This window comes from Ceratotherium simum, chromosome 16 (assembly GCF_057802395.1).
Source record: "Ceratotherium simum simum isolate JZ-2026a chromosome 16, ASM5780239v1, whole genome shotgun sequence".
NCBI classification, from domain to species: domain Eukaryota; kingdom Metazoa; phylum Chordata; class Mammalia; order Perissodactyla; family Rhinocerotidae; genus Ceratotherium; species Ceratotherium simum.
In genome coordinates, this window is record NC_141915.1 from 27,734,650 (window position 1) to 27,762,254 (window position 27,605).

The window sequence follows — 27,605 nt, forward strand, 5'->3', positions numbered from 1 at the left end:
GTAAATGTCTTTTTATTTAAATGTCAAAGGTTACTAAAGTCATTATTAGTAGTAAAAGTATTTGATTAAAGACAAAAATAGCTAAAGACAGTGATTGAGACTTCTCCACAGTTAGAAATTTGCTAAATGGTCTTTATAAAACCTATGACTTACACCTTCACTTAAATGTAAAAAACTTAATTTGAATGAAAAAACTCAGAAGTACAAAAGAAAACACGGAAGGGGAGTTTTATTTTATTTTTAATAAATTTGGATTGGGGAAAGCCTTTCTAAGCATAACATAAAACCTGTTCATTTAAAACCTGATTAATTTGACTATATAGATTTAAAATTTTGGCATAAAAAACCACTACAAACAAAGCCAAAGGATTAAAAATTGGAAAAAAATTGCAATGTATATGAGAAAAGATTGATTTCCTTACCATCTATAAAAAGGACCTATTAATCCATAAGAAAATGATCAAAAACCTAATAAAAAATGGGTAAAGGATATGAACGAAGTTGACAGAAACAGAAATACCTCATATATAAAAAGATTCAAGAGAAAGCAATTTAAAATAATTAATAGTAAATTATAACATTTACTATGTGCTAGGTATTGCTCAAAGATCTTTACATATATTAATCCATTCAATCCTCACAAAAACCTTATAAGGCAGATACTAACATTAACCTCATTTTAGAGATGAAAAAGTAGGAATGGAGAAGTTAAGCAACTTGTCCAGTATCACACAAGAAGTGACAGAGGTGGGATCAGAACCCAGGAAATCTACCCTCACAGTATGCACTATTCTCTCTCTCAAACTATAACGAAACAACCATTTTCACCCATCTACTCAGCACCTTACTGGCACGAGTGAGGAAACAGGCATTTTACTGATGGGAGTTTAAACTGATACAGTATCGAGTAACATGGCAATATTTTTTTTTTAAATACACACATGCTTTAAGCCAGGGATGTGTGCATTACAGAAAAATAGTTGTAATGATAATGATAGAAACAATCTACATGTCCATAAACAGTAGACTAGTAAATAATATCACATGTAAACAACAATGGAATATGTGCAGCCATTGAAAAAAAAGGAAGATAGCGCTATAGGTACTGATCAGTAAGGTGCAGAATAGAGTGTGTGTGTGTGTGTGTGTGTGTGTGTGTGTGTTTACTATTTTGGTTGTAAAAAGAATGTAAAAATATTAGAATTAACCTACAATTTTCACTGTTTTTATGAGATTTAAATAATTTAGCCATTTAATAAAAGTAGGAAAAGGAAAATATGAGCAAATCTACTACTTCTGTACATAATGTATTCTAAAACGATGCACAAAAGTCAAAGATTTCAATGTTAAGAACTATTATTCCAAATATATTTTAAAAGCTCCATTACATCCCACCTTTCAGAGCTAATCTTCAACAGAGAGTTTAAGCATTTTGAATGTTCTTTTCCATTACAGTTGACCATAAACCTACTGTGCACCATATTGAGAGTATCCATTTGCTACTCTTGTCCTAACTACCAAATTTCTGTCACTGTTATTTTTTTTTAAGGGTAGACCGTAAAGCCTTTTATCATTAGTATTACCCTCTCTTTTATACCCCATTTTTCATTCAATTATGTAAAATGATAATTTACAACAAAAGTGGTGTTGAGTCTTCTTGAAAACTTTGGCATTAAGATTCTTTCTTCACATAAAATCTTACTGGTCAGTCTAATACATAAAAATGGATCTAAGTGAAGCTGTTCTTTCTGAAGTGGGGTTGGAAAACCTAGTAAATTGAATGTTGGAAATGTCGCAAGTAAGAAAAGCTAGGATTGATCACACTGACCTTAAGTCAAGCATATGCCACAAAAATATTTAAGGAAGACAAACGTGCTTATTCAAGTTGGGCAAAGAAACTGAGGACTGATATAAAATCCGTCAATACACATTACTATAAATTACTTACCATAAGAGCCTCGGCCAGCCATTTTATGAAATTGTTGCCAAGTGAGAGGACCTTGAACCCCCCAAGGTCTTACTGTTCTTTTTTTCTGAATAGCATCCTGAAGAACTGGCTGAAGGGACAGGAGCATTCGAAGTATATCCTGTGAGCACTGCATACTCACATCTACAACATGAAAAAAAAAATGAATAAGAATTGCTAATGCCAGCACAAAGAAATAAAATTTTAAGATAAAAAATACATCTAGGCAAGTTCAGCTCTTCATTATTAAGATTAAGCATTTGCTTGTGCAGAAAACTGCATTAAGTTCTATTTAAAATGATCTGTAGAGGGGCCGGCCTGGTGGCACAAGTGGCTAAGTGCATACGCTCCGCTGCTGCGGCCCAGGGTTCGCTGGTTCGGATCCCGGGTGTGCACCGACACACCGCTTGTTAAGCCATGCTGTGGCGGCGTCCCATATAAAGTAGAGGAAGATGGGCATGGGTGTTAGCCCAGGGCCGGTCTTCCTCAGCAAAAAAATAAAGAGGAGGATTGGCATCAGATGTTAGCTCAGGGCTGGTCTTCTTCACAAAAATAAATAAACAAAAATGATCTGTAGAAATGGTTCTTCTAGTACTTAAAACTAAGCAAGAGATATAATAACAAAATTGTAACTCGTCTCCATAAAAAAGTTATTCATTAGCTCATTAACCAATTTACAAATTAATCAAATAAATTTCTTCCTTTTTGCATTTATTTTGGTTATTTTTGGTACTTACAGGTATTCTACCAGAAAGAACTCTGTCTCACACTGAAATGAGTTATAAATTATCTTAATTACCACCACTATGGTAAAATAATCAGATAAGACTGGTTACAATGATTAAAGTTTAATTTGGGAAAAACAGTAGACTATAACAACTCTGAAATATGGAACTTGTACAGTAACAGATAAACTTGATCGCACTGCTAAAAAGTGTTGTAATATCCACAGATATTTTATACACCTAGATTTATAGATTATCAAATTACTATGACCTGCATTTCTGACCAACTATCAGAATGGGTATGAAAGGTGCTGCTGCTAAATGTCAAATGGCTAAAAAAAAAAAAAAAAAAAATCACCAAATGTTACTGATATAATTAATCTGCCCCCCAGTATGGTTCAGTTGTACCATTAAACCTGTTTGAGCACTGTTACATTAAATCATTCACTTTAATTCATTACTATTATAGCCTAATTTATTATTTTTGGCTTTAATTCCCTATATCTAAATGGTGTACAGAATTAGAAGTAATTTAATTTTAGATATATTACTTAATGACTATTATGCTTAAACTATTATATACATGATAGAACACTACGTAGTCATTAAAAGTGATAACACAGCTATCTGAAATGGACTAATGACTAATACACTGGTAAGTAAAAAACAGGTTATAAAACTATCTGTAGAAGATATATACAAACAGAACTATGTGTAGATTCATATATGAATAGTCACATAAAACAAAGTCTAGAAAAAGCTGTCATTGGCTAAGGTTGTTTATCATAATCACATGGGGAACTTTTAAAAAACATATATGTAGGAGGTCGGCCGGGCGGCATAGCGGTTAAGTTCACACACTCCGCTTCGGTGGCCTCGGGTTCACATGTTCTGATCCCAGGCACTGACTGACACACCGCTTACCAAACCATGCTGTGGCGGCATCCCATATAAAGTAGAGGAAGATGGGCACGGATGTTAGCTCAGAGCCAATCTTCCTCAGCACAAAAAGAGGAGGACTGGCAAAAGATGTTAGCTCAGGGCTAATCTTCCTCAAAAAAAACATATACGCAGAGCTTACCCTGAGAAATTCTGATCTGGGTGAAGCTCAAGAATTTGTATTTCGATTTTAATTCAGAGAGACTCTCGTAGATACTCTATCATTCTTTTAAAAAATATATTTATTGAAGACCTACTATGGGCAAGGAATTATGCTAGCTGCTGGGAATACTGTGTAAAACAAATTCTTATTCATGTCTTCAGGGATCTTATAATCTTGTGGAGGAGACTGACATGAAAAAGAATATAAATGTGTACTGTGACAAGTGCCAGGCCTCTATTTAAGCTAAGACCTGGATGGAAAGCAATAGTTATTATATAACTATTATATAAAAGGATATATAATGATTTTTAAGAGTGATCATGGAGGATACACATATAGATCAACAGAACAGAACTGAACATCCAGAAATAAAACCTCAGATTTATGGTCAATTGATTTTTGACAAAAGTGCCAAAACAATTTAATGGGGAAAGATACTCGTTTTCAACAAATGGACAATTGGATATCCACATGCAAAAGAATCAAGTTGGACTCCTTCCTTAATCTATATACAAAAACTAATTCAGAATGGATTACAGACCCAAATATAAGTGCTAAAACTATAAAACTCTTAGGAAAAACATAGGAGTAAATTTTCACGACTTAGGGTTAGGCAAAGTCTTTTTAGATATGATACAAAAACCACAAGCAACAAGAGAATAAATACACTGAACTGCATCAAAATTGAAAACCTTTTTGTTTCAAAGGATACCATCAAGGAAGTGAAATGAAAATCCAGAGAATAGGAGAAAATACCTGCAAATCACACATCTGATAAGGGACTTGTATCCAGAACATAGAAAGAACTCTTATAACTCAATAATGAAAAGACAAAATACCAAATTAAAAAATGGGCAAAGAATATGAAAAGACATTTCTCCAAAGAAGATATACAAATGGACAAGAAGCTCATGAAAAGATGTTCAACGTTATTAGTCATCAGGGAAACACAAATCAAAATCACAATGAGATAACACTTCACACCCACCAGGATGACTATAATCAAAAAGACACATAATGACAAGTGTTAATGAGGATGTGGAAAAAGTGGAACCCTCCACATTGTTGGTGGGAATGTAAAATAGCACAGCTGCTTTGGAAAACAGTTTGGCAGTTCCTAAAAAGGTAAAACCAAGTTATATGAACCAGCAAGTCCAGCCAAGAGTAATGAAAACATACATTCACATAAAAACTTGTACACAAATGTTCAGAGCAGCATTATTCATAATAGCCAAAAAGTGGAAACAACCCAAATGTCCATCAACAGATGAACGGGTAAATAAAATGTGGCATACTCATACAATGGAATATTATTTGGCAATAAAAAGGAATGAAGTACTAATACATGCTACAACATGGACAAACCTTGGAAACATTATGCTAAGTGAAGAAGCCAATCACAAAAGACCATATAAGGTACGATTCTATTCATATGAAATGTACAAAAGACGCAAATCTACAGAGACAGAAAGTAGACTGGTGGTTGCCTAGCACTGGGAGGGTGCAGTTGGAGGGAAATAGGGAGTGACTGCAAATGGATAAGGGTTTCTTTTTGGGGTGATGAAAACGTTCTAAAATTGATTGTGGCAATGGCTACACAACTCTGTGAATACCAAAAAACATTTAATTGTATACTTTAAATGGGTAAATTGTATCATATGTCAATAAAACTATTAAAGAAAGAGTGATCGTGGAGTGGTGTGATGATGCGGGTGAACGGAAATAGGGGCAATTTTGACGTTTACTTTTCTGTATTGTCTAGATTCTTAACTTTCTTTCCAACAAGTATGTATTTTCTTTTTTTTTTTTTTTAAAGATTTTATTTATTTATTTTTCCCCCAAAGCCCCAGCAGATAGTTGTATGTCGTAGTTGCACATCCATTCTAGTTGCTGTATGTGGGACGCGGCCTCAGCATGGCCGGAGAAGCGGTGTGTCGGTGCGCGCCCGGGATCCGAACCCGGGCCGCCAACAGCGGAGCGCGCGCACTTAACCGCTAAGCCACGGGGCCGGCCCTGTATTTTCTATAATTAGAACAAAGCTTTTTCTATCTTGAAAAAATAAATGTTACCATTAAATATACAAACTATAGTTTGTAGACTTTTAATTCCTTCAAATAAACACCTTGGACACCTACTACATGCCAGGCACTGTTCTAGGTATTTGGGATATTATCAACAAACAAAATGGACAAAAACCTTTGCCCTTACACAGAACTTGCATGGGTGACCTTAATGCAGTGAGAGACAATAATTAATCATTAAATTAGACAGTATGTTAGAAGGTAATAAGCAAACCCTATGGAAAAAAGTCCAAAAGACACAGGATGTAGAGCACGAAGAGGGGTTTGCAATTTTATATTGAGAATGTGTCTCACAAGATTTAAAGGAGACAAGCGAGTTACCCATGTAAATATCTGGGGGAAAAGCATCCCAGGCAGAGGAAACAATTAGGGCAAAGGCCCATTGTAGAAGCTTGCTACTATTTCATGATGCTGCTATAATTTAATGAAAGTATTTCAATATTGCATATTTAGGTTTTCAATTATATCCCTAGGTTATTTTGTCTTTATATTGAAAATTTTTAATTAAAATGTAAAGGCATTTCTTTTTTTATTGTTTGTTCTGAATTATTTTAATACAAGTTAGGATGAAACATCTTTATGGCTAAAGAGTTTTCTCTTTACATCAATGTTTACTGTTATACAAAAAAATATACACGAGGCAAGGCTCAATATTTTCTATTATTTGACAAATAAGTTGGTTCCTTTTTTTTTTGAAGTATAATTGATGTAAGCTGGTTGTTTTTTACAAGACCAGTGCTCTAACCTCTGAGCCATGGAGCCAACAAGTCGGTTCTTTTTTAAATTTTTTTTACTGAGGTATAATTGACATGACATTATACTAGTTTCAGGTAAACAATGTAATGATTTGATATTTGTATATATTGCAAAATGATCACCACAGTAAGTTCAGTTAATATCCATCACCATACATAGTTACAAAATTTTTTTTTCTTGTGATGAAAAGTTCCAAGATGAGTTGGTTCTTTAAAACAAATAATAATACAAATAGAGTACCACTATTGCTACTGCTGCTGCTGCTATTACTTCTATTGCTACTGCTAATATCTGAGTTCTTACTTTGTGCCAGGCACTGCTCTCTGTTTTATACATATTAGCTCTCTTTTATACGTTTGATCCTCTCAATACTATTTGAGGTAAATACTATTATTGATTATTTTAAGAAACTGAGGGCCGGCTCTGTGGCTTGGCGGTTAAGTGCGCGCGCTCTGATGCTGGCGGCCCGGGTTCGGATCCCGGGAGCGCCCGGAGGCACCACTTCTCCGTCCAACGCGAGGCCGAGTCCCGCGTACAGCAACTAGAAGGATGTGAACCTATGACATACAACTGTCTACTGGGGCTTTCGGGGAAAAAACCGAATAAATAAAATCTTTAAAAAAAAAAAAAAAGAAACTGAGGCATAGAGAGGTTAAATAACTTGCCCAAGGCCATAGTTAGTATATAGTGATGGAACCATGTTTCAAACCAAGAAATTTACTTCACAGCCTATGTTTTTTTGTGTGTGAGGGAGATTAGCCCTGAGCTAACATCCGATGCCAATCCTCCTTTTGCTGAGGAAGACTGGCCCTGGGCTAACATCGGTGCCCTTCTTCCTCTACTTTATATGGGACGCCACCACAGCATGGCTCAACAAGTGGTGCATCAGTCCATGGCCGGGATCTGAACCTGCGAACCCCGGGCCGCTGCAGCGGAGCGCAGGAAGTTAACCAATACGTTACCGGGCCAGCCCCACACAGCCTATGTTCTTAACTACTATCTATGGCTGAAAATAATCCTGTCCTTTTTTTGAACTTTGACATTTATTTACACCTTTTCTTTTTTAATTTGGTCCTGGAGTATAATGAGTTTGAAGAATCATCACACTATGTCATGAACAAAATATTAACCAAGGGTCCATGCACTGCCCTCTTATCTTATTTCACAAATTTTCATTAATAATAATATAATGAACAACTATGATCTCACTGCCCAAGAAGTAAAACACTACCAAAACAATCTTAAGTGGTTCTCCCTATCCTCTCCCTCAGCTTTTAAGAACTAACCACTATCCTGAATTTTATGTGCATCTAAAAAATACATTTAGCTTTGCTTGTTTTAGAACTTTATAAAAAAGTATCTTACTATACGTAATCTTCTGGGACTTGTTCTCTCTCCCTCCCCTCAATACTATTATTAAGATTTATCTATTCATTATATATAGTTTTATTCATTTTCAAGGTTTCTATAACATTCTATCTGTACTATCATAATTATTTATCCATTCTCCTGTCAATGGGCTTTTGGGTTATTTTTACTTCTTTCAACCCTGCACTGTAATTTTAGCTCTCTGAGTAGTCTGTAAGCAATTTAAAGGTAGGATATTTCATATCTCCTAGAATACCAAGCAAATTGTTTTGCACACGTACAAAAATGACTGAATTAGCGAATGACACGAGGACCAAATAAAAGTTATTATATGGCACATACTACCTAAGAACATAGATTCTTACCAAAAAACACATTTTGAAGGAGGCTAACTTTCTGAATAATAAAAAGTTAGAAAAGTTATTCAGTGGTATATTGAGACATCTTAAAAAAAGTATAGGTTGGCTGTGCCTGAAAGAAAAATATCTCATTGATGATTTTAATAATAATGGCAGCTTATATTAATTCAGTACTTACTAAGCCAAGCATTGTGTTAAGTACTTAGTATAGATTAACTCATTAGAGCTCTATAACTCTACACAAATATTTGACATTGTATCTGATATTTGACATTGATGATCATTCTCTCCTCCTTCAAACATTTCCTGTATGTGGCTTCCAGGACACCATCCTTTCTTGGTTTCCCTCCTACCTCCTTAGTTTCCTCTCCTGGATCCTCCTCTTCTTTCCCACCTCTAAATGTCAGTTCCATCCCTGGACTTCTCTATCTACAATCACTCTTTAGGTTATTTCATTCAGCTCCATACCTGTTTTTTTGTGTGTGTGTGAGGAAGATCAGCCTTGAGCTAACATCTGCCAATCCTCTTTTTGCTGAGGAAGACTGGCCCTGGGCTAGCATCCATGCCCGTCTTCCTCCACTTTATACGGGATGCAACCCCAGCATGGCTTGACAAACAGTGCGTCGGTGCGCACCTGGGGATCCAAACCCCGGGCCGCTGTGGCAGAGCACGCGCACTTAACCGCTGCACCACCAAGCCGGCCCAGCTCCATAGCTTTTAACAGTGATAACTCACACAAAAAAATTTTTAATCTCCAGCCCCAACCACCTCTCTGAATTTAAAACTCATATCTCCAAATGTATACTTGACCTCCTCCCTCAATGTTCCCCTCTATAATTAGCACCATCATTCACCCAGTTGCTCAAGCTATCCCTGATGTCTCATCTTTTCATATATATATATATATTCGCAAATCCTGTAGGTTCTATTTCCCACATATACCTAGAACCTACTGCTCACATCTCTATTGCTTCCAATCTTATCTAAGCTACCATCATCTTTCACCTGGACTACTGTAACTGCCTCCTAACTGATCTGCTTCTATTCTCACCTGCACAACCAACAACACAACAGCCAGAGTGTTGTTTTAAAAAATAAACAAGGAGGACAGCCCCGTGGCCGAGGTTAAAGTTGCATGCGCTCCGCTTCAGTGGCCTGGGTTCACGGGTTTGGATGCCAGGCGCAGAGCTACTCCACTCGTCAGTCATGCTGTGGAGGCATCCCACATACAAAAAATAGAGGAGGACTGGCACAGATGTTAGCTCAGGGCTGAGCTTCCTCAAGCAAAAAAAAAAAAAAAAGAGAGAGAAGATTGGCAACGGATGTTAGCTCAGGGCAAATCTTCCTCACCAAATAAATAAATAAATAAATAGAAAAAGGATCATGTTACTTCTCTGCTCAAAATTGTCCTATAGTTTCCCTATTACTCTTAGAATAAACTATAAAAGCTCTCTACATGGTCCAAAAGACCCTACATGATTTTGGTGCTTGGCCCTCTCTTAAGACTTCATCTCCTACCAGCCTCCCCATCACCCAAGTTCAGTCCATCAATACTGCCTCCTTACTGGTCCTCAAACATACTAAGCACACTACTTCCTTAGGGTCTTTGCACTTTGCACTGCCTGAAACAGTTCCCTCAGTTAGCCACATAACTCACGGTCCCCCACTTTATGTATGTCTTTGCTCAAATGCTGTCCCTCAGTAATATCCTCTCTAACCATACAGCTAAAATAGTATATTCTTATCTGTTTCCACTCTTTTATCCTGTCTTTTTTTTTTTCTTCAAAGCACTTGTCACTATCTGACAGTACATAACTATTTTTTTTTTATTTTGTCTTCTCCACTAAAGTATAGGCTCAAAAAGGGCAGGAAATACGTTTGCTTTGTTCAACACTGTACTTTACAAAACAACAGTGCCTGGCACATACTAGGTGCTCAATACGTATTTAATAAATAAAAGAATGTTGACTAAAGCAGACAACTAGTAATTTTCTGCTAATTAACACGTGCAAAGTGCCTTTTATACTCCTACATAAGTACATAATTACAGACTTACAATAATCATACTTTACTGGTGAAATTAAACTGCTAGGAAGTTCTCTCTTTAAAAATGTCATCCTTAAAGGAGTTTTAAGTTCAAATTTAAGTGTCTCTATTAGCTACAAGGGAAACTGCCTTTAATACTTTTTCCTAAGAAAGGAAAGCAAAGTCATACAACTAAATGAAAATAAACAGAAAAATTATTCCATTAGCATACCTACCATTTCTTTTGGACCAGGGGTGTAAGCATGAACTTTTCACAAGTGCTTCATCAACTTTTCCTCCTGACATATTATCCATGAACTGACGCCCATGTTCTAATGCAAGGTAGCAGTCATTGCAACAGTCCCGCTCTTCAACACGTACCCAATTGCTAATTACACCTATTTTGGGAAAAGGATCTTGGTCTGCTGCTCCAAAGGGTGAAAATAAATTAGTGCACTGATCTTGTAGCAATAATATCAACTCATCAGGCAATTTTTCAGATTCCTTTAGTCCTCCATTAACATTAACATGTTCAGCAGAAGTAGCCCTGAGAGCTTCAAAACGTTTTTCTGCTTCTTTGCCACACTCTGTGTTACGTCCTATGATATCTAGTTCATCTTCAAGAAATAATCCTGAATTGTTTCCAAATTTTCTGTTCATGACAGCACTGAAGCCACAGGTACACCTATACTGTGCTTCCTGCGTTGGATCTGGAATATAAACTCCAACATCGGCACCCTTGATATTCATGTTGCAGACACAGATACAGCAACTATCAAAGTTACAGTCTTTAAACAAATTCATAACTGATTCTGAAAGAATGAGGTTTACATAAAGACTGTGTGCTTCAGGGATGGAAGGAACAGTTGCAGGTTCAACAGAATTAAGGGGTCTGCAGGTGGATGGGGTGGAAGCTGGTGAATACAAGTCTGAATTTTCATATTTCACTGAACCTTGAGCACTAGCAGGGCCACCAGCTCCACGAGGAGTCCTTGGAGTCCTTGGAGTCCTTGGAGTTGGAAACCTAGGGGTAGATGGAGAAGGAAGAATTCCTGCTCCACTGTTACTAGGAGGTGCGCTGCTAGGAGGCATCCCAAACGAAGTATGAGTTTGAGGTGTATAAGCAGGGCCATATTCTTGATCGACAGTACTTCCATCACTAGCATCACCAGGGTAAAAGAAAATCAAACACATACATAAAGGAACATATTAGTAATGTCAAACACAACTAAAAATGTCCCAAATGTTTTTCAGTAACAGTGAAAATTATGAAAGCACAATTAGTGCAAAAATTACAAGCAGAATTAAAATGTATTTCTTGTTAATACATCCACTCTAGGTGATAATACATCCACTCTAGGTGATTATTGTGGGCTCAGAACCAACCAATTAGTTCCACAATTATAAATAAAATCTGTATACACTTAGTCACACCTAGACATCCACATTCACTATCTATACATTTTTTGTACTACAAATACTCATATCTCATTGATTCTAAGATGCCACTGATTGAAAAACAAAAATAGAAAAGAAAAAAATCCTGATTTTAGACATGTTTATGTGTAAAAAAGGGACAAAGGCAATTTTAAGATGCTACCAATTATATGACACCTAAATTTCAGAGATATTAAAATATGAAAAGTGAGTGAAATGTGGCAAATGTACAAATGGGAGTGATTTAGAATTTTAGACCAAAATAAAAGGTTCTTCTGAAGACAAATAATCAAAGCATAACGGTCTTCAGTTTTCCAATAGTTTATCCATACCCAACTAATAATATTATAATCTATTAATCAGAAAACAATTTTTAGAATTTTCAAAATCAATCTCTTTCTCCAGGTACCAGCATATCAGGTACTTCTATGAAAAAAATTAAAGCTTTTTAAGCATTCACATACTACACCAATAACATAAATCTAAATCATACCCTTCTTTGATGAATGGCAATGCAGGCCCTGAAGGAAGCAATTCCAATTTTCCAACAGTCCAACTTTGACGGTAAATACACTCTTCTGGCAATTTGATAGGAGGCAGACATTGGCTTGGTAGAGTTTTTAGAGGTGCAAACATGGAACATCCCACTAGAACTTGACAATTTTCAGGCTTATAGACATAAGAAAAATCCTACAATATAGAGACCGTGACTTTCAGCATCTTATCTTCCAAGAGAAAAAGAACAAACTGACTCGAGCCCTTTTTCTCTTTCTTTAAACAAAATAATAAAATGTAACTATAATTCTATTCTTTTCTTAAATGCATTCTTAATAGTGTCACCACAATTTAGTCTTCAAGTTTGTTAACTACAAAACTAGAATCAGTATAAAAGGATTTTTGAATATAGCCAACAAACTAATTCTATAAGAAAATATAGGAAGTGAATTATTTTTCTAGAAAAATAAAATACTTACTTTAATTTCCGAAGGTTTTGGGCTACAGAATCCTTCATCAACCTCAATTTTGAACTGTGCTCCTGCACTAGAACTATTTCCTTCTAGAACAGTTCCGCCAGGTGTTGTATCCATACTACCATATTCTTTATTATTCATATTCATTGGGGAAAATCCCATAATATGTTGTTCCAATGATGGTGGTGTCGGATACATTTTATGAAGATCTGCAGTGCCTATATTTAACAAAACACACATTTTAACATAATATCAAAAAGAAGTTAATCTGTGTTTAAAACAAAGGGGTGGGGAATTTTGCTGAGATTAAAAGTTTGCAGATTTATCTGGAGCACAGATTTGGAAAGCTTACTTATGCAAGATAACGGGTCCAGATTTCCTGTCTTTGATTCCTTGCAGCTGGATTTATCATCTGATCCATTCGCTGATTTTTTAGATCCAGGCTATTAAAAAAAACCCACATTTTTATCTGAAATTTTACATCCAATGTGATCTCAAGATAGTAATCATTCAGATGTAACTTGAAAGTAGACCCCATTCATCAAAAGTAATATTTTGAATTTGTGCTAGAGCCAAAAACATACTAGATACAACTTAAAAACATAAAACACATTTTAGGCAATGAACCCAGATTAGTTTCTCTGTCTATTTCATAATCCTCCAAATTAACAGAGGGAAAAGTTCCTCCAAAGAAAATGACCAATACTTTCAAAACACACAGCAGCAAGAATAACCTACCACTTAAAACCCGTTAAAGTAAAAAAAATAAGAAAACCGGCAATAAGAAAGGTTTGTAATTAACATCAGAACTGTTTGTAAATGATACCCATAAAGCATTTGTCCCCTTAAATAAAAGACATTAAAGTTCAGATATAATCAATCACCCCTCTGAATTCTGGTTTACACTTTAGCCTTGTTTCATAATCTCACCTCTGCAAAAATGCTACAACAGGTAAAACTTAAGCACAAACTTCAGGAAGATCTCATATGATAAAACAATAAGAGCACAAACTTCAGGAAGATCACATATGATAAAACAATAAGATCTCTAATTAAAAGTAAGTTTTAATTCATTGAACATACCAAGTTTTAGCATCACCAATCTGTCACCAATGTGTTTTGTGCTGACAACTTGGTTCCATGTGTTTTGTTAGCCACTTTTTCATAAATACATCGACTGAGCTCTGATTACAACCTTTTTACCTCAGAAGAGCCACAGCTGACATATGAATGGTAGCAAAGAGCAAGTATAAAAGAACCAAAGGATCTATTTACCTAGTACATGGCACCCTAAAATATGAAATATTATGGGATATAGAGGAAAAGTTTCTGTTTTAAGCTATAACTGTCTTTAGTCACTTAATTGAAGACACCAAATGCGCATACGTGTGTGTGTGTCTATATACACACATATATATGATCAGAGAGGATTAACGGTATATATTATATACAACAAGAAAGATCAAATGTACTATAGAAATTTCCAAGCTACCATTATGCAGATGAAAAAGGAATTCTCTTTTATGATAATGCAGCACCCAATTCATTAATTTGCCAGAGACTTGACATTCTAGGGAATCTCATTTTAAGCTTTCTTTCATTTTATCTTCACCTTTCTCTGCAAATGGGTGTTAAAGATTAAATATTACTTTTTCTTCCTCTTTCATTATTATAATATGTAGCTGTCTTATAATAATGGCTATGATGCCAAATTCAAAAGTGGTAATCCTTAATAAATTGACAAGGCATATAATTTTAATGTTAATTACTTATTATTCTCTAAACGAGTCAATTCCAGGGTCATTTCTCAAACTAGAGGATCAAAGAACAGGAAAATAATTCTGCTTCCTAAGGACTGCAGAAAAAGAACATATGGCAGAGCTCAAATTAAGCTTAATCATACGTGTCCTTCAAATATACAAAATAAAGGAAAAAACCTCAGAGTTTATAGGTGACACTTTGTCAAGACTGCTCGAACATGGGCCAGCCCCATGGCTTAGCGGTTAAGTGCGTGCGCTCCGCTGCTGGAGGCCTGGGTTCGGATCCCTGGCGCGCACCGACGCACCGCTTCTCCGGCCATGCTGAGGCTGTGTCCCACATACAGCAACTAGAAGGATGTGCAGCTATGACATACAACTATCTACTGGGGCTTTGGGGGGAAAATAAATAAATAAAATTATAAAAAAAAAAGACTGCTCGAACATAAGGTCAATGAAAGAAACCAATTAATGAAATTTTATTCCAAAACATTTCCTATTGTTCTGGGCTAAAACATGGCATTCAAGTCTGACATCACTTCCGAAAAATAAACATATAAAATCAAGAAAAACAAATTATAACCTTAATCATCAATAGAATACTCACTGTTAGTTCATCTTCATCAGAATTGAAGAGATTATCAAGGTCAGTATAAGAGACAGCCAGGTCTGAGTCATAAATCAAACTGGTTGATGGAGGACGAGCATGACCGGTAGGGCGTGGAGCATCTACACGTCAAACGGAAAAACAAAATCAAAAATTTCACTACTGACCAAACAAGTATTATCCTCTTTATTTAAGCTAGATATATAACTTTAAATTTTTTTTTATTTTTATTTATTTATTTTTTTCCCCCAAAGTCCCAGTAGACAGTTGTATGTCATAGCTGCACATCCTTCTAGTTGCTGCATGTGAGACGCGGCCCCAGCATGGCCAGAGAAGCGGTGCGTCGGTGCGCGCTGGGGATCTGAACCTGGGCCGCCAGTGGTGGAGCGCACGCACTTAACCGCTAAGCCACGGGGCCGGCCCTATAACTTTAAATTTATAAGGGTGTTATGCAATAAGAAATCATGATTTGTTTAAAATCTAGAATTTCTTTTCATAGAAATAAAGTTGTAATTAAATTGTGGTACTTTCCCCAGGAAGCTCACCAAAGGCTATGTAATCCATAACGTAGCTAAGTACTCTACATGAAAAATATGTCAAATATAAACACTATTAGGCAATAGAATTAAACACTCACATATTTTTATTTTTCTATCTTCCTTAAATGTAAAGGAAGCATAGTACAATGATTAAGTGCTCTGGCTCTTGAGTCAGACAGACTATTAATTTGAATCCTAACTCCAACACTAACTGTATGACCCTGGGCAAGTTACTTAACCTCTCTAAACCTCAGTAATGGCAAGAATTAAATGTGATAGAATGTAGGTAAAGGACTTTGTCCTGTGCCAGGCACTTAAGTATTCAATAAATATTCTCTCTTAGTTAAGCTTCATTTTAGTTCTAGAATTTTATTTTTCTTTTAACTTTTTTTTTCCAGTTTTAGGAAAAAAATACATGATTATTTAAGAAAACATATAAATGGAAGTTAAATTCCTCTTATATTCCCAGACAAGAAAAAAAAAAAACAATTTGCAGTGTGCTGTATAACCTTCTAAAGCAACCTCAAGATGTCAAATGACTTGAAATAGCCCTCACTTTCGGAAAGATGAAAGTCACTTTCCAAGTGCCTCTGAACGTCAGTTCTAAAGATTCACTAGCACAGTAGTTCTGAAATTTTAGACTGTGTAAAAACCATTTAGGTTACTTATTAAATACCAAGGATTTCCCAGCTCCACCTCGAAAGACGCTCCAGAATGTGGTAGATGGTCCACATTTGAGAAAGCCAGATCGTAGGCACAAGAAGGTGATTACACATTCCCTATATCCTAGGGTATGTAAATAGGCCAAAGAACCCAAATTGTTAACTCACCAAGCTACTTAGAACCACCAACCACTTAATTTATTTCATGAAAGACCATCTCTTTTCTATTCAGATGGACATTGGTCGCACAGAGGCTCACCCTCTCTATTTATTCCAAATATTAAAACAAAGCTTTGTCCCTAAAAAACACATAACAAAAGACGACTTCCTTTGCCTCCATCAAAAGTGAGATTTTGTAAAAGGACTAATATACTGTGTCTCTCTGTTCCATTCACAAGGAGCACAAGTCAGACACTTTCAAAGTGGAGTCTTGACCCCACTGTATCCCCAGTGACAAGAACAGTGCCTACACATCATGTGCTCAATAAATATTTGTTAAATTAACGACCTCAACAATAGTTCTTCTAACTTGTGGGGGGTGGGAGGGGAGGACAACAAAATTACAATAAAGTCTAATTTATAAATTGAGTTTTTAGATCTGAGAGGGACTTTAAGCAATGATCTCATCCAATCTCATTTTACAGATGAGAACTATTTTTATTTGTAAAAAACGAAAGAAGTTCCAATAATTGATAACAGAATTTCTATCACCTGAACTTCCTTCTCCCAGTACAAAATAAGCAATAAATCCATCATTTTAAGATAGGTCCCTTTCTATGAAACATATGAATTATGCAAAAAATGAACACTAAAAGTCCAACAATATCAGATTAGTTTATAGTAACAATCCTGGAATGTAATATTTTGATTAGGAAATAAAAGTTTTACCTTGTTTGACAGAGGGACTAAATAATGACATAGCATCTTCGTCATGTGATAACACTGTTACACTAGATGGCCCATCTTCTACCTACAAACAATATTACATATTAGGCTGAAATATATAATTTACCAATAACAAAATCTACCAATTACTGAGTAGCTATGTGTCAAGCATTCTGCTAGGTGTCCTACAGACATTATTACACCTAACCTATATGATAAGTAAGTAGTACGCTCATCTTACAGACAAAAGGTAGTTCTAAAGATAATCCAAGAAATACGGCTGCTAAGTAGTAGGAACTGGAGTTTCAACCTAAACCCATCAAATTCCAAAGTCTACATTCTTTCTGCAATACCTATAGCCCTCCCCACTACTACTGTTTTCCTATCTACAAAAGAACAAAATTTCAAGTACCTGGCACATAGTAAGGCTAAATAAAACTTTGTGAAATGAATTCCTTGTATTAAACATATTATTGGGTCCTTTTCACAGCTTTCGATTTCCCTATTTTGTATTTAAGGCAAAATTCTTATCTAGCAGAATTATCTTGCATTTAATAGACCCTAAAATATTTGATTTTTAAAATTTTAATCAAATAAATATTTCTGTGTCCCACACTATTAATATAACATTTTTCTTTTAGGGGCACTATAAGTTCTTGACTCATATATTCAAAAATAACACGTATTTTATAAACTCATCAATGTGTATTTTATTCTATTTTCGGAAACTGGTAATTCACTTACGGCATATTTTAACTCACTATCAAAACAGTTTCTCTACCTAAACGTCCTGATTTCAATATAATAGAAGTTAATGTACTCTTTCTCCAATCCAAAAACGTTTACAGTAAACAATAAAGATCTTTTCATTATCAGAGACCAGACACAGTTTAAAGTCCATACAAGCTCTTAAATTTTGTACAATGTGCCTGATTTATCTATTTAAAAAATGTTTTTCTAAGTTAAAACAATAAATCTGTTCTATTTTAAAAGAAAAAAATGAGAAGTGTGGTACTATAAGCAGTGCTACAAACAGTCAGTGACCCTTTGGTGTACTCTGATTTCTTTTACTCACCTTGTGCTTTTTTCCAGCATCTCTCTCGCTATTTTGTCTATCTTTCTTATCAGGAAAAAGGAATTCTTCATCTCCTTCAACAAATGCATATGGATCAATTTTAGGTTCTTGTTCTGCATCAGATGCTATTGCTGAAAGATACTGATTTTTAATTTGATATTGCTGCACTAATTCATCAGAAACTTTTAAAGGTTTCTTACATTGCACCATTAACCTGCATAAAAAAATAAAATCAGAAAATTAGTTATATTTCTTCTGCATACAAGCATAAAAAATTTCCAAAACGAGTTAAGTATCATAAAGTTTTTAGAATTATTTAGAGATGATCTAACCTGTAATCCCTCACTTTACAAATGAAGAAACCGAGGTATAGAAAGTTACATGATTTATTGCGGTCTCAAATTTAGCAAGAGAGAAATGGAGCTAAACTCCAGGTCTCCTATCTATAGGTTCTTTACACTAAATTATGTTGTCTTTTGGTAATCTACTCTGTTCCCAAGTCCTCAAGCACATTAACTTGTCCAAATTTATTCACTGAAAGGGACTCTAAATCTCAACTACTCCAGGACCAAAACTCTCAAAACATGGCCTATATCGTGAGACAAGACTACCTTTATACAATTTATACATTTATACAATGAAAGTGATTATCCTTTTCCTATTTCCATGAGTGGATATATTTTAAGGTAAAAAAATTTAAAGGCCCAATTTGTGTTTCGTGATAATAACATTATTACCATTATTAATTATTTAAAGATGTTTTACAAGGGCAAGTGAAATTTCAATGCAAGTACCTCAGAGGTTTTTTCTAATCACATTGGAAAAACCAATTTTTACATTATCAGTCTTCTGGTTTCACAAAGTTTAGCAGATAAACATGTTTCTCTGTACTTTCCTAAAATAACCAATAAAATGACAAAGGACAACAAAACGAGAGGAGACAACAATGAAGTTGAAAAGATCAACTAGTGGAAACACACAGACCAGAGAAAGCTGAAATCTAAGGCTAAGAGAAGGAAGCCACAACAAGGTGATCGGCACCACAGAACCCTAGAAAGCATCAGGACTTTTATCTCTGAAGACCAGTGTGCTTAGTGAGCGTGAATACAGAATTTGTTTTTGATTTGTGTAAAACACTTTTTAACTTCCAAATTCATGTTCTCTATAATTTGCAAAGCTGAGATTCCCATGCTTTCAGAACAGTGGCATCCAGGCTTCTAGTCAGATCATGCTCAAAATTGTGCAATGACTATTTTACTCTGAGTAAAAACCAAAATCTTTATAATATCCTACCAAAGCCTTCCATGATCTGTCTCCTCTTTTCCTCTCCAACTTTATCTTCTACTATTCTACTCCTCCTTCCTTCACTCACTCTGCTTCCAAGGGCTTCCTTGATGTTCCTCAAACAAGCCAGACACACTCTTGGCTGTTCCCTTTGTTTGGAACATTCTTCCTCCAAATATCTGCACGGCCAATTCCCTCACTTACTTCAAATCTTTCACTTATGAGACCTTATTTAAAATTGCAATATGCCCAATTGCCTTAAAATTGATCCCCCTTACCCTACTCTATTTTTCCCTTCATAAAACTTATCTTTTAACATACTACATAATTTGCTTATGTTCATAGTTGACTGTCACTCCAATAGAATATAAGCCCTTAAATGCCAGGGATCTTGTCTTTGTTCACTGAATTATCCCAAATGCCTAGAACAGTGACTGGCACATAGTAGGTGCTCAGTAAATACTTGCTAAATGAATACATGAAATCTAAAAGCCACACAGAATTGAGATGTTGTGCTTGCATTAATAACCCTAAAATACAGCATCCTGTACTTTGAAATAAACCATCTTTATTCATTAGCAAGTAATACTGCTGCCACTGCTTATCTGTCTTGAGTACTAAGACAAAAAATTGCTAAGGGAGGTAAGATTTGGAAGCAATTAAGGTATTTGCTAGCTTATAAATTCTTTGAATGACAGGGATATCATACCTTATTAATCTATTCACCAATGCCCAGCACTAGAAGCACTCTCTACTCTACCCTATAAACTAAGGTTGAAACAGAGGCCATCAAAAGAATAACTGTTTTCCAAACATGCTATCCAATGTCAGATATGTCACTGTTATTCCCAATATACCCCAGATTTACCCCTAAAACTAAAATCTTAAGTCTACAAAAACTTTCTTCCTTGAGAAGACACAACTGTCTAACACAACTGTCAACGGTGATATGTTTTACAATTAATTGTTAAAATAGCTCTTTTCTATAAATGAATAAACATTTATTTCTTAAGAATAGTTTTGTACCTCACCACACCAGACCCTAAATAACTGTTTGCTAAATTGTCTATCAGATACTAACATAAATCTTTTCAAAACAGTATTTCCATCTGCTTTGACATGTATTCTATTTAATACTTAACCTCATAAGAGCAAACGGAGGGTATGCTCTCTGACTTTGATGTGGAACTTACGTATAAAGAAATGGTTTCCTGAGGTCACAGAGTGGGAGAATTAGGGCTGGAAAGATTTTAAGTATTCATGTTCACATAATATTCATAGGGGAAAAGTATAAGAACCCACTACCCCTCCCCCCACCAACCGGAAAAACACTACTACTTCGTGTAGAGGTGAATAAAATAACTCTGTTTTTCATATTAAGTTGTCTTCCAGCAGAAGCATTAAAAGGACCAATCCTACTGCACAGGGCTACATTAAGAATAAATATGAGTAAACCAAATGCAATGCCTAAAGACGACTTTTTGTTATTTTATTGAATGGTTCTCATAGACATTGGGATATGCAAAGAATTTAAATGTAGTCAATAATATCAAGAGTATCACGTCACAATAAATTAAAAGATAGAAATTATTTACATTACAATCCTCCTATATTTAAAACTGATAAAAAAATTAGAAATAAAAATTGCGACTTTTAAGAGACGCCAGATTAAAAACTCAAGTTATCATTTCGTCACTATCCGATTATATAGTGTACACATACTTTTGTGAATAGGAACAACATCTCTCTTTTTCTAAGAGGAATTTTCACATATAGCCAAATAGTTAACTACAGAGATAGTTTCAATCTGATATAAAGCTAAATACAGACAAACGGAAAAAGGATTAGGTACAGCCATGAACAGAAAGTTTTGCAAAGCCCAAAGCAAATCAAAATTACCTTTTTATTATTCATTAATTATATCTCCTTCCTTTTACTATGACAACAGTAACATACTATCCTAAAATGTACTTGTAGAGAATTTAATATGGCTTTTGGTAGCATATGCCTTTATTCAATAAAAATTCTTCCACACAAGTTATGACAATATTTTAGGACTGACAATTATAAGGAGGTAAGCTATAGAAGATAATGTTAAGGAACAAATGATTTTAATAAATCTCAAAAATCCTCTTTTTTAATGGTACCTTCTCCAGTACCATCTCCAATATTCAGAATCAATCCTTAAATTGAGTCAAGCTAGCTGTCAAAAGTACAGCTTTATTGCATTAAAATAAGAAATCAAGTAAGAGACTTACTTAAATGAAAAGATTTAGAATACAATAAATCAAAACAAGTTCATTACATCATAGACTGCTATGAAACAAAGTAATCAGAAACTATCTTTTATAGATCAAATAATGCATTCTATAACTATATAAACACAATAAAAATCTGGTATATCACACCAATACAACATAGGAGCTAGTTATACTGATGAAAATTATAGTTACGATATCATGATATATCCTTACTACTGAACAAGACATAAGAACTATGCTCAAGTACAGTTCTTTCCTTGCTCAGGGTTTAGAAAGGTTTCCCTCTGAATCAGAATAGCAGACTATTGTAAACAATCACAAATTCTACTAAAACTAAGTGCTAAACCCTTGAAAAAAGATATTAAAAAACAACTTCAATGTTTCTTGGCAGAAATTTTGCTGTCTTTAAAACGTATAAGGTCTTAAGTCACTATTCTGAAATAGATACTATCATTAGCTAGTAGAGAAACTAAAAATAATTAGAAACAAAAAGAAGATAAAGGTATTTGCCACAGATGTGTATATCCTGTATGTGGGATATGCTACATTCCATCCCCAACCTTTCTCTCCTTCCAACTAAATTCTAACAAATTAGAAAAGGAATTTTGCTTTAAAGAAGCTGCTAAAAAATTTGGTATCAAATGCCACACTTGGCAGTCTACGAATAAGGGAGGTGCTTAGAAATGATGAATTCTATTACTCTGTACTAGTTAGGCAACCATCACCATCTAAAAGTGATTAGAAAATTCAAGAGTATTGCTTTCTTTCATTTATCCACCTATTATGAAAGCATAGTGCCACCATTTAACAGCAATCAGTGGAACACTTCATTTATTTATACCAAATAGAAATTGAGTTTTCACTTAACATAAATAAAACAAAGGTCTAAATTTCTCCTCCATCATTTTCTAAAAAGGCACACATCTGTTAAGTCAACTATTACAAAGAAACCACTTTTTTATTTCTACTGACACATTCTTGCCCCTCTTTGCATTCTGTATCTACTGTTTTGTCGCCTAAGCTTCAGACACATGATCACAACTGCCCGATGGAATCTGTCTAAGAAGGCACCTCAAACTGAATTCACAATTTTACAATATATATGTGTTACATGCACATAGCTAAAAGTCATATAGTATACGAAGGGATAGGTGAAATATGTAAATTTCCCAATCCCTCTCCTTGAAGGTAACAATGGCTTGTTTATACTACCTAATTAGGGTGGGGGAAAAAACTATGCATTACTGCCATGTATGTATGTATATATCATGTACCTCGTTCCTAAACTTTATAATATATCCCAGGATCTTCCCATATCAATGTACACAGACTTCCTTTGCTTTTTTAAGTGAATATGCCATTATCACTTAGCCAGCCTTTACTTCTCTAACAAGACCTTACTTTCATAAGGTACAACAACAGTTACTTCAAGGTACTTCTATTTTTGAAACGCTACTTTAAAAAAATCATAAAACTTCAGTTTAAAATTTAGTCTAAAGTGGGTAAAAAGGGTAGTAGAGAAGTCTTCAAATCTGTTTTTCCTTATCTTTCTTTTTCACGAAATAAATATGCTCGTCTTTAACTCTCCTGTTACTCCCCTACTTTATCATTCAACTGGCTGTAAAGTTCTTCAGTCTACTCGACAACACCTATAAAACTCATACTTCCCTATTACTTCTTTCTAATTTCCTAGTGAGGGCCCTGTATCACCCCAGGTCTGAGCTATTCAAACAGATGTCCACACTAATCTTCTTTCATACACATACAGCCCTTCATTTCAACAACCTTTCAATAAAGCTACTTGATTAATATTTCTAAAATCCTTATCTTCCAAAACCCTGTTATTTCATCTACCTCAAAAAACTCTCAACAGTGCCCCTATCATCTCAAGGAAAATATATAAGCTCATAAATAATATTTTGCCATTCCATTATATAGCCCTTCCCCACTCTTCAGGTCTCATTTCTCATCACAAATACCAAACTACTAAGCAGCACCCTATAATCTATCCATACCAAACTACATCAGGTTTCTGGATATCCATAAATGAAATGAAGACTCAGGCTCTCCATCCCTACTGTATTTTATATATACCTCTATTAGAGAATTTAATGTTATTTTCCATTAGACTACAATTTCATTTAGGGCCAGGACCAAATTTATTTTATACCGTAACAGTGCCTTACAGCATCTTGCACATTAGAGACACTTGAGTTTTATTCAAACTGATAAAATCTATCTTTGAGGAATATGAATTTAAGAAGGATAACCTCCCTAAGAAAGGAGAAAATGTAGGAGTTGTAACAGCCCTCTAATTAACCTCATTAGAATTAACTGCTGTACATTTAAATACACTTTCAAAACTCAAAGTATGGAAAAAGATAATAGAAATTTACAATGACTGGGTAATATGAATTCACAAATTTACTTATATAAAACAAACCAGGCTTCTGAATGGATTACTCTATGACTAGAAAAGTGTTTGATCATACTATATCTTTAAAACTATAGTATGCTTCTATAAAGTATTTAAGAAGATGGCTTAAACACCATCAAGAGAGCATAATAGTAATTCACAGAATTTATTTTAATGACAGGGGACCATTATCTGACTTTGTCAACTGGCTTTGCCACTTTCTATAAGGAGATGACTGATCCTCATGAGATCCTTTATCTCAAGTAATATTAACAGCAGGTACCTGAATTACTAAGTTATTCCAACAAGACCCTTTTAACTGTGAAAGGAAAACCTTTTGTTTTAGCATAATACAAACAATGAAGACCACAAGTCAGGTATTATACTGTGGTCTGGGGGGCTAAAATAGTATGGGGGATCTCCCTATGAAACTAATCAGTAAACATGTTTGGCCTATTTTATAACTTATTCTAGAGTTCAAATTTCTGTTAAAAGTTATTTGTGACATTAAAGCGCCTTAACGCTATTAACATTTTGGGCTGGATAATTCTCTGTTGTGGGGGACTGTCCTATATATTACAGGATATTTAGCAGCATCCATGGCCTCTACCTACCAGACACCTGTAGCACAGCCCCAGTTTGTGACAACCAAAAATGTGGCTAGACATTGCCAAATATCACCTGGGGTGTGTGTGTGGTGGAGGGAAGGGGGAGATAAGAAATTTGCCTGAGAACTAATGCCGTAGAATAGTAACTCCAGGAAAAGGATAGAACCATTCAGATGATTAAAACATAAAATCAAAAAACTTCTAACCTACCAAGTATAGAACAATTATATTCCATAAATGTTTCTTATTTCACATAGCAGCTAAGCCTCTGATGGTTGACTTCTTGTGATATTTACCATGTTCTAATTTACTGTTACAACACAAAAATGAGAATTCTATCTAAAAGTGAATTATGACACAGTACACATTTTAGTAACTAGCATAACCAAAACAATACTCACATGAGACACAGAATTAAAAAAAACCCTTTTATTCGGTCTTTTTTCTCCTTTTTATGAGGCAGAAAAAATGGTGACCAGGAACAGGTAGAAGCATGTTATTTCCTTAATTTACACAATCATGACCCAGCACCATTCTACTCTGTGTGCTACCTTTCTAATTATGCTTCTTCTTTCTCATTCTTATTCCATGAGAAAAATGTCAAATAATTTTAGAACAGATTCTAAGGTTAAGCTGTATTAACTTCTAAGAAACTTTCATTTCACTTACAGATGCTCATGCGCACAAGCAACCAATACACTTATTTAAAGTTATGGCTATTCTTGGATCTTATGAACATAATCTACCCATAAAAACTCATTCTTGAAGTTTTTAAAACTGAAAATATTCACTACATTTTTACATACATTAAATAAGAAAATATAACCTAGAAAGAAAACAAGTTTTAAAATCATAAAGTAATCTAGGGCCATACTGTTGTTTCATTAATCTAAACATTTGCCGAATGTCAACTATGTGCTTAGGATTGTTCTAGGGATGTGGATGTGTGTGTGTGTTTATGTGGGAGGAACACAGCAGTAAACAAGACAGTTCTTGCCCTCATAAAGCTTACATTCTAATAAGAAAAAAAAATACTAACAAATACATAATATAATTTCAGATAATGATACATATAAGGGAGAAAATGAAAGCAGTGTAGAGGATAGGTAGTGATTTAGGGAGTGAGGAGAGGTCACAGTTTAGATAGAATGGTCAGGGAAATACCTCCTGAGAAGGTAACTTTTGAGCAGGACCGAATAAGGCCTGTTCCCCGAATCTGCAACCCAATTCTAAAGGCCATGAGGAATGAGGGTGACTTTTTGAAGGAATAGCAAGAAAGCTGGTGTGGCTAAATCAGGAAGCAAATAGGAGAGTAGTAAACAAGAGTGAAGAACCAGCTAGGCAGAAGACTATGTAGAATCTTTCAAATGAGGAAAAAGGGTTTGGATTTTATTCTAAGTATAAAGGGAAACGACTGAAGGGTCTTAAGCAAACAAGTAACATAATATTTAACTTACAATGATCACTCTGACTGCTGTGTAGAGAACACATGTGAAGGAGAAGTACAGAAATAAGGAGACCAACAGTAGTTTCAGGCAAGAGTTGAGGCTAGCTTAGACTTTTATATTACACCCAGCACAGATAAGATTAGGATCTTTTTAAGACTTGTTTCTAAGACATCATTTGCTTTCTGGAGACCCATTAACTACTAAATAAGCTAGTTGTTTTCCATGATAGTTAGGGTATCCTGAAGTCCCTCAATTTCAAATCTATATTAATTTTAATTTAAAAAGATCATACCAGAATAATTTTAAGATTCAAAGTGCTACATGAAGCACCTAGGTTTGTCTATTAAAATAATAATCAAGGAATTTTAAAAGAGAATAAATCTCTAACAGTAGGGAAAATGAGAAAGAGGCCAAAAATGGACCATATTTTACTTACCCTCAGGGAAGCTCAAAAATCAATGAAAAGCAGCAGAGAAAGTTCACAGCCTAGAATATGCAAGAGAGGGCTATAGGCAAACTATATAACAATAGGAGAGCAAAACTGCCTAGAAAACCAGAGAAAATCTGCACATACATCTCTAGATAGAAATGAAAAACAAGAGTTAAAAAATGGAGGAACAGGAAGGGTTCCTTTTCTTAGAAAAATGAATAAGCTATATGGTGAATACCCAAAATCTGGCATCCTCTTCATTCTGGAATTTTAGGCATGAGGCCTCCCCTCTAAAACATCCCCTACCCCTTTATCATAAAGCAACATGTCTGGAACTGATACATAGTATATACTAAAATACTTATTGAATGAGTAAGGCCTGCCAATCAACAAGGCTTTGCCTATATACACAGAATTTCCAATGAGCTCCTGCATTCCGTCATTCTAAAATGTGTATGGAGAAACAATAATTATAAGAAATACAATGAGAAGCAGCACAGTAAAGAAAAAGACTAAAATAAAACAAGTAATTCTAAAGAAAAAAAAATTACAAGACATTAAACAAGAAGGGGATGGTATTAAAAAAAAAGTTTAGAAATGAAAAACCATGAGAAACAAATATTAAGACTTCAACAAAGGGCTAGAAAAAAAGCTGAGGAATCCCCTCAGAATACAGAGAAAAAAAGACAGATGGAAAATGAGAGAAAATATAGAAGCTCAACATCTGAATTACAGAGGTTACACAGAGAATGGAAAAAAACAAAACAAAACGGAGATATTATCCAAGAAAAAGAGAATTTCCCAGTAGCAGGATAAAAAAAACTTCAAGCTGAACTAGCCCTC

General features: G+C 34.9%; 1 protein-coding gene across 1 annotated transcript in view; it reads right to left on the reverse strand.

Moving 5' to 3' along the window:
• The window catches only part of MED13 (mediator complex subunit 13), a 96,878-nt gene that overhangs the window by 23,286 nt on the left and 45,987 nt on the right, over positions 1 to 27,605 (reverse strand). The window contains exons 10-17 of the mRNA XM_004434806.3: positions 18,316 to 18,529; positions 17,244 to 17,325; positions 15,155 to 15,276; positions 13,143 to 13,233; positions 12,794 to 13,008; positions 12,313 to 12,509; positions 10,619 to 11,541; positions 1,949 to 2,110 (exon numbers count right to left, since the gene is read on the reverse strand). Of these exons, the coding sequence (XP_004434863.1) occupies positions 1,949 to 2,110; positions 10,619 to 11,541; positions 12,313 to 12,509; positions 12,794 to 13,008; positions 13,143 to 13,233; positions 15,155 to 15,276; positions 17,244 to 17,325; positions 18,316 to 18,529 (2,006 nt within the window). The remainder of the gene's footprint in view (positions 1 to 1,948; positions 2,111 to 10,618; positions 11,542 to 12,312; positions 12,510 to 12,793; positions 13,009 to 13,142; positions 13,234 to 15,154; positions 15,277 to 17,243; positions 17,326 to 18,315; positions 18,530 to 27,605) is intronic.